At 45.3% G+C, this 8,507-nt stretch overlaps 1 protein-coding gene across 1 annotated transcript in view; it reads left to right on the top strand.

The window, feature by feature from the left end:
• nme9 (NME/NM23 family member 9) overlaps window positions 1-5,127 on the top strand; it is a 53,930-nt gene extending 48,803 nt beyond the window's left edge. The window contains exon 19 of the mRNA XM_007907679.2: window positions 4,817-5,127. Coding sequence (XP_007905870.1) covers window positions 4,817-4,836 — 20 coding nt within the window. The 3' untranslated portion in view covers window positions 4,837-5,127. The remainder of the gene's footprint in view (window positions 1-4,816) is intronic.
• Window positions 5,128-8,507: the final 3,380 nt, after the last annotated feature.

Here is an 8,507-nt window from a genome sequence, read left to right on the forward strand (position 1 = left end):
CCAGCTTTACGAGAAGCAGAGTAAAACTTCCTCCATTCTCCTCAACAACAACAACTTACCCACACCGCCCTAAACACAGGGTAGCATCTCAGAGCTTAATAGTGGCAGAGCTTGACACTGAGCCGGTTAGAGGGGAGGTGACCGTAGGCATGGTCGAAGAGATAAGTCTTAAAGTATGATTTGAGAAGTGGCCTCATAAGAGTCCCCTGCTGCAACAGTGTCACATTTCCTGTTTCACACACCGGCCATCCGCAGCCTTTCTGAGCTGGGATGCCAACAAAGGTGTTGGAGGTCAAAAGGCAAGGTGTCAATCCTCTCAGAGAGTTTATCCCCCATTTACAATCATTGCTCCTGTATCTGTCTCTCACCCTTACTAAGTGTTTAATCCTGAGTGACTTGCAACTTGTCACACACTGCTTCTTGAATAATAATAATTCTTGCATATGATATAGTGCCTTATCACGTCGTTGAGACAAGTCAAACACTTCACTGAATATACTGTAAAGTGAATTGACTGTATATTTTGTGGGTGAAATGGTTCCTCCGTTCTGCAACACGCTGAAGGTTAATTTGTTCCAATTTATCGAACAGTTCAGCTCTGTGTTTGTGGTGAGTGTAAGGTTAATTTGAAGGACGAATAAATAAACAAATCCATTTTAAAAAGCAGCTCACCGATAAGCCAGCAATGCTGGGAAGAGGTTTCTGAAGACTCCTGACTAGCTTGCTGGGGACTATCATCTTATCCAAGGAAAACACAAATCAAAATTTTGTAAAGAAAGAATGAAAGAATTCATTTATAGAAACTTCAGCACCAGGCAGTCCACTGGCACAGCATGTTACTGCATTGCCCAGTCAACTGTTTGCATCTCTTTCACCCGGCGCCACTCTGTTGCATTCTTTATCTTATTATCTCTTCTTATCTCCCAAATCACCTCCATTAATTAATAATAATCCTTGCATTTAAATCAGTGATGTATCACGCCATTAAGACGTCTCAACGGGCTTCACAAGATTTTATTGCAAAGTGTAGTGACTGTATATTTGTAGGGGAATGCAGCAGTCAGTTTGTTCACAGCAACGTTCCACAACAACATGACTCGCATTTATATAGCGCCCTGCACATGGGGTAGCATCCCGGAACACTTGACAGTGGCGGAGTCTGACAACGAGACGGGGGAGAGGGAGGTAACCGTAAGCACGAACAAAAAGGAAGGTCTTTAGGCGGGATTTGAAAGTGGGGAGGGAGGGAGGGAGGGGGCAAGGCGGAAGGATTGAGGGATAGAGTTCCAGAATTTGGGGATTTAGTGGCTGAAGGAACAGCCACCGATGGTGGAGCGGAGGGTACAAGGGACAAACAGTAGTCTGTAGCTGGCCTAGTGGAGGCAGCAGGTGGTGAAGTGGGGGCCAAGCGGGTCGGATAAGTAAGGAGGTGCGAGGGAATTAAATGAGTGAGAGGATCTTGAAATTGATCTGTTTGGTAATTGGAGCCAGTGGAGCCTGGCAAAGACTGGTGTGATGGGGGTACAGAGTTTGTGCATTTGAGTATCCAGGTAACGGAGTTTTGGATTAATTGAATTTTGTGCAAGGTGGAGCTGGAGAGACCAGCAGAATTGCTATGGGATCTATAATGTCCACCTAAACAGGGAAACAAAGCATTGCAGAATCTGGCTTCTGCAGATCGGGACCCCTGACAGCATTCTAGAAAAAACTCGTCATCTAATCCTTTTTCACATCCACCCTTTGACCGATTATTTGCTATGACACCTTTTTTTGCTGTATTTCAATGATTTTCAATCATCTTATGTCCAGCCCACACTAATGGTCATGTTTTCCATTAGGGTTGATATACCATCCTATACCATCTGCTTCTTCACTGAGTTTATTTCATAGATTTGATGGCCTGAGAAAAGGATGTTAAGATTGGGAGCCAGTGCCCTGAGTAATAACAACAACTTGCATTTATATAGCTCCCTCCTTCATACAGTTAGTGTCTTGGAGCACTTAACAGTGACGGGGCATGATGCCTCACCAGGGGTAAAGAGGAGAGGATGGTCTTCGGGTGTGATCTGAAGATGGGCAAGGAGGAGGCAAGGCTGTGGAATTAAAACAGAGTTCCATAGCTTCACAGCTCCTGATGGTGGAATAGAGGGGGGGGCGAGGAGAAGTTACGATTAACCTCAGTGGGGTCGTAGGTGGGGTTTAAAGCACCTTGAATGGGTTCTAATTTAACAAAAATAATACTTGCATTTGATATGACGCCTTATCGTGTAGTTGAGACGTCTTAAAGCACTTCACAGAACATACTGTAAAACGGAGTAACTGTGTATTTATGGGTGAAATGTGGCCATCAATAGCTCAGTAGTGTCCCAGAAACAGTTGTGGATTGAGTGACCAATTTTTTTTTTTTGCAGGATTGTTACCCCAGAAAGTAATCGACTAACAACTTGGTCCTACTTACTACTAGATTAACAGAGGCATGTGGAGTAAGGAAACTTGGCTAAGATTTTACCCCACCTGGGAACCAAACCTGCTTGTGAGGCGAGGCTAACCACTACACTACAGGACTCCACAATTTGCCTGATTTGTAAAATAATTAGGGAATAATGGATCTCCAGGTACCCAGATATATCTCGGGGCAAATTGCTGAGACTCTGCTCGGACACCAATCTCCTGCTGGGTGCTCCACTGGCTGCAATCTGGTCTCACAGACAGAGCTAAGAATGACATGAGGAACATTCCAGAGAGGACCAATCTGGGGACCTGCTGGACCCACTGTCTATCAATTCATTTGCGAATATTAAAAATTAGACTCCACTGCAAATGCAAGGTGGAGTGAGAGTTTGGGGAATTATGTGTTTGTGACTTGGGACCTTTTGGAGGAACAATGGCAGAGTAATAGTGATAAAATATATAAAGGCAGGCTTTGTTTGTAGCTCCGAGCAGTTGAACTTTTTGAAATCGGGTCCCTGTGTGTTTTGGCAAGGAATGACATAAACAGCCTCCATTTCCCAGCATAGTCTGCAAACATCCCAACTAGCTGAGACCAGTGATGCTATTGTGAATACTGGCCATCTGTATTTCAAACAGTCCACGTCTTAAGAATCAACACACACACACTGAGTCAGCACAAAATGTCAACCACACAGTTAACTTTCACAGAGTTCAAAACTAAAATCTGGACCTGAAGCTCCACAGGTATTTTGCACAAAGTAAAAAGGGCACCATATCCCAGAATACAATTGTCACGTTGTTTTTTTTAAACACAATACACTCTTCAAAAATGTCAAACTAATTTGCCATAGTCCAAAGACTAGCTTGTTCCTTCCTTGGACAGAAAACACAACAACAAAATTACATTTATATGGCGCCTTTCATGTCCGAAGGATGTCCCAAGGCAATGGATATTGAAGGTTTTGTACCCCAGCTGGGGGTTGGAATCAAAAGGAATGGAAGGTAAGGGGGTGGGTTGGGAGGATAACTGAACGCATGTTCAAAGAGGAAAGTCTTAAGATGGGCCTTGAATGAGGCAAGGAAGGAGGCGAGGAGGAGGGACTATGGGTTGAAATTCCAGAGTCTGGGGGCAGAAAAGCTGAAGGCCCAAGTGCCAATGATGCGGCAGAGAGGGCAGGGGACAAGGAGAAGGCCAGAACCTGCCGAGTGGAAGGAGCTGATAGATTGGTATAGTCTTAATAGGTCGCAGAGTTAGGGTGGAACAAGACTGTGGAGGCTTTAAAAGTGAAGACAACGATTTTAAATTCTATCCTCAGAGGGATGGGGAGCCAGTGAAGTCAGGCGAGGATGAGAGTGATCGGTTGAAGTCGGCAAAGGGTTCTCTGCATTTACTATAAATACAAAATGGCTGCCAATTGGAGGACAGCATTTCATGCTGAAATGATTGGGGATTGTGTACCTCTTCAGTAGAAATAAATAATAATAATCCTTGCATTTGGAAGCTCTCCCCGCATGAAGGGCCCACAAAATATACAGTCAATTCAATTTACAGTGTATTCTGTGAAGCGCTTTGAGACGTCTGGAAGATGTGAAAAGCAAGGATTATTATTATATAAATGCAAGTTGTTGTTGTTGGTACATGTCAGGAGAAAGTCCCATAGCGCTTCACAAGATAGATTTTAAAGTGTAATGACTGTTTGTTTTCTGGGCATATGTTCTAGCAAATTTTATGAACACTATGTTCCACAACTAGCCATGGAGTGAGTGGCCAATGTTTTGTAATTGAGGGGTTGTTGATCAGATAACCAGGAAAGAGGAACTCCCCATTCTTTTCGAGTAGTGCCATGGGATCTTCCACTTGAAGAGTCAGCTGGTCTCTGGTTTATCATTTCATTGGAAGGACGGCACTTCTGATAATGCAGTGCTCCCCCAGCCCTGCACCAAAGTGTCAGCTTCGACTATATGTGTTTTAAAATCCTGATGTGGGGCTTGAACCCACCAACTTGTTGCAATTCTCCCTGAGGTTGGAGGAAATAAATATTGACTGTATTGTCTGGATGGCTGCTGAGTGAGCCAGCTTGACAGAGAGAGAGAGAGAGTGGGGGCCTGAATCTCTCCATGAGCCCAGGGTCTCCACAGGCTGAGCCGGGGGAGAATAGGAGCGAGTTGGAGCAGCCAGGTCCCCGACATCTCCCGTCTCTCTGGCTTCCAAATTTCCTGAACTGTCCACTGTAATAAAAGACTTAACAGGAACGCAAGAGGGCAAAAAGAAGCGTCAGCACCATAGCTTCTATGTTCTTCGACTAGGCCTCAATTTATTGTTCATTTATTCTCACTGCAGTTCTTGTATTTAAACATTTTTCAGAGGGAGATGCAGACAAGTGAAAGTTCGGGGAAGACGCTTGGAAAAACGGTTGGAAAGAACCAAAGTGTGGTGAAAAACCAGGGTTGGAAAGGACCTTGTCTACATCCATGTTGTGTTGCCTTGGGGCATTACAGAATACAAAGACTAAAATTCTTCAGCAGATGGTTGAAGCATCAGAACAGAATAACTAGAAGAGAAGTCACAGGAGCATTGGAATGTCCATTATTAGGAAAAGACCATCGCAGTTGATCTGAACAGTACTAAAGTTGATTCTTTTTTGAAAAAATAATAAATTATCCAACACCACACTACCTCTGACACCCTTCAGTTGAATTTATTACCAATTCGCTATTTACTTTTGAATCTGCTGATCAGACTTGCTCTCTGTAAAGAGTCTCCCTCAGCTCTCTATGTAAGAGAATGAAACCCGGACTGAATCAATATAATCACCATGGATTTGTGCAATCCATTTAAACACAATTTCTTGAAGAAAGTTGCTTGAAGCAAATAATGTGTATTGCTAATCAGTGTTGCACATATACTGCTGAATACATTGTAGAACATAGAACATAACACTGCGTAACTGGAACTGTTCTCCCATGTATTGGTTACTTGTTGGTCTGCCGAATATCTCATATTCAGTGTTCTGCCAGTGTTCTTTTCATGCTGGGTTGATTGATTACTGATTACTGCCACACCTGAGGACTGTCATAGATTCTATCCCTCAGTCCTCACCTAATAATCATAATAATAATAATCCAATAATTTGATATAGCGCCTTTTCCCATTGTTGAGACATTTCAAAGTACTTCACAGGACATAGTACAAAGTTTAGTGACCTTGTATTTTGTGGGTGAAATGTGGCAGGCAATTGTGGCCCTCAAACAGCCATTGAATGAGTGATCAATTTTATTTGGAGGATTGTTGGCCAGGACACTGGGAGAAACTTCCTTCTCATTTCGAGTAGGTCCTTGGGATCTTTAACATTCACCTGAACAGACAGACAAGACCTCAGTTTAACATCTCATCCGAGGGGAAGGAACCTCTCATGCTACAGCACACCCCCAGCACTGCATTGCAGGTTAGACTATGTGATTCCAAGGCCCGGCATGGGCCTTGAACCCACAACCTTTCGATTCAGAGGTGAGAGTGCTTACCACAGTGCCAGGCTGACACACATGCAGAATTTTGCTGGATTGAGAGGCGCTGACAGAGGTTGTTGCAATTCTCTCTGCTGTTGGGGGAAATCATAGATGATCTGTACTGCCTGGGTGGCATCTTACGCCATCAAGTAACGGTAAACAGGCTCAGGCAGGATTTTCGATCTACAGTGATTCATGTGATTTACAGCCCATTCTCCACCCAGCTCTGCTCCTTCTGCAAAGTGACTCTGCAATGGAAGAACAGCTTGTGCTTTCATACAACAGCAGCAACTTGCCTTCACGCAGAGCAGATTCTCAAGAGTGCTTAACACTGGCAGAGCCCGAGCCAGGGGAGGGAGGAGGTGACCATAAACAAGCCAAAGAGGAACGTCTTCAGTCATGATCTCAAAGAGGGAAAGGAGGGGGCAAGTTGAAGGGATTGGGGGAGAGTTCCAAAGCTTCACGGTGCAGTGGGTGAAAGTGCGGCTACTGATGGGGGAGTGGAGGGGACTAGGAACAAGCAGGAGGCCAGAGCCAGGCAAGCGGAGGCAGCAGGTATTGGAGTTGGGAGAAAGCAGGTCAAAAATGTAGGAAGGTACCAAGGCATGTGAAGGGAATGGATGAAGCCAATGGTGGGGTAGGAAGTGCGGGGGACCCTCAGCAGGCCCGGGGTCCGCTGAATGGAGGGACCAGACAGGCTAATAAGGGGTTATGGAGTACTGTAGCTCAGTGGTTAGAGCACTTGCTTTGCAAGCGAGAGACCTGGGTTCGATTCCCAGCAGGGTGAAACCTTGGGCAAGTTTCCTTACTCCACGTACCTGATAATAATCCCTCAAAAAAAATTGGTCATTTCAATCCACGACTGTTTGTAGGACACTGCTGTGCGCAATTGGCTGCCACATTTCACCCACAAATATACAGTGAATTCACTTTACAGTCTATTCTGTGAAGCGCTTTGAAACATCTAGAAGACGTGAAAAACACTATATCAAATGCAAGGACTATTATTATTATAGAAGAGAGTATCTTGAAATTGAGCTGCTCTTTGATAGAGAGCCAGTGGAGCCTAGCAAGGACTGGTGTGATTGGGGTACAGAGTTTAGTATAGCTGAGAATATGGACAATTGAAGTTCTGGATCATTTGAATTGTCGGTAGTGGAGCTGGGGAGACGTCAAGGAGGACATTGGAGCAGTCAAGGTGGGAGATAATGGATGAGGGTTTTAGCTGCTTTGGGGGTGAGGTATGATAGGAGGTGAACAATGTGATGGAAGTGGAGGAAGGCGGTCTTGGTTAGGGAACGGATGGAGGGAGGAAGGACAGCTGGGGGTCGAACCTGACGCCCAGGGTATGTACAGGTTTGGAAAGGCCAAGGAGGTTGAGGAAGTGAGAGTTGCAGGGGAGAAAACATTGACGGGAGTCAAGGAGTTTGGCTTCAGTCTTGTCGACGTTCAGCTGCAGGAATTTTGCACTCATCCAGGCCTTGATGTCTGACAGGCAAGCTGATAGAACATCAGCAGACCTAGAGTCACAGTTGAATGAGGAGAAGTAGATTTGTGTGTCATCCACATACATGCGGACAGTTATCCCATGTCTGTAGATGGCAATGCCAATAGGGAGCATGTAAATGAGAAAAAGGAGGGGGCAAGGAAGGAGCCTTGGGGTACACTGCAGATGACTGCGGGAATGGGAGAAGAAGTGCAGTGGTTGATAGGTAGGTCTAGAATCAGGCAAGTGTGGGCCCATTAAAATGGACGAGGGAGGAGAGATGGTAGAGGAGGATAGCATGATCCACTGTGATGAATGCAGCTGAAAGGTGCAGGAAGACAAGGAAGCAGACCGAAAGAGAAAGAACACCATTAGCGACTTTGAGGAGCACTGCCTCTGTGCTGTGGCAGACAAAGCCCAGACTGGAGGGTCTTGACAACGGAGTTGGGGAGAGTTGTGAGCAAAGTTGATATGCAACATGTGCTCCAGAACTTTATCAAGGAAAGCCTGGTTGGAAGTGGGCCAATACTTTGCAAGGTTCGAGGGATGAAAGGTGTTTTTTTTGAGAAGGGGAGTGATGACAGAGGGGGTGGAGTCTGCGGAGTGGGAATGGTTGACTGTGTCAGCCAGCAGTGAGCAGAAGAGGGAGAGTTGAGTGACCAGTAGTGGGGTGGGGAGGGGATTGAGGCAGCAGGTGGTGGGCTTAGTGTTGGTGATGATGGTTGAGAAGGAGGAAGGAGAAATGGAGACAAAGGAGTGGAGGGTGGGGGCAGTGTTAGGAATTGTAGCAGAAGGCGTAGGTGTGAAAGCCAAGGGAGGGGTGCTGGGAGTTACAGTAGGGGGGGAAAGAAGGCAGCCAGGAGGATGTTATCCTTAATAGTGTAAGGAAAGAGTTGAAATAAAATGGTAACTTTGCAGAAATATTAAAAACACTGACTTTGTTTACCAGGAATGTCTCTTCTGATAAGGAGAAAATCGAAAAANCACTTCAAAGAAAAGTTTTAGTTTCATCCATGACTTGGACGCTTGGTGGTCTGAACACTGCTGACACACATGCTCTGCA

The sequence above is a fragment of the Callorhinchus milii genome, unplaced genomic scaffold, assembly GCF_018977255.1.
Source record: "Callorhinchus milii isolate IMCB2004 unplaced genomic scaffold, IMCB_Cmil_1.0 Scaffold6, whole genome shotgun sequence".
Taxonomy (NCBI): domain Eukaryota; kingdom Metazoa; phylum Chordata; class Chondrichthyes; order Chimaeriformes; family Callorhinchidae; genus Callorhinchus; species Callorhinchus milii.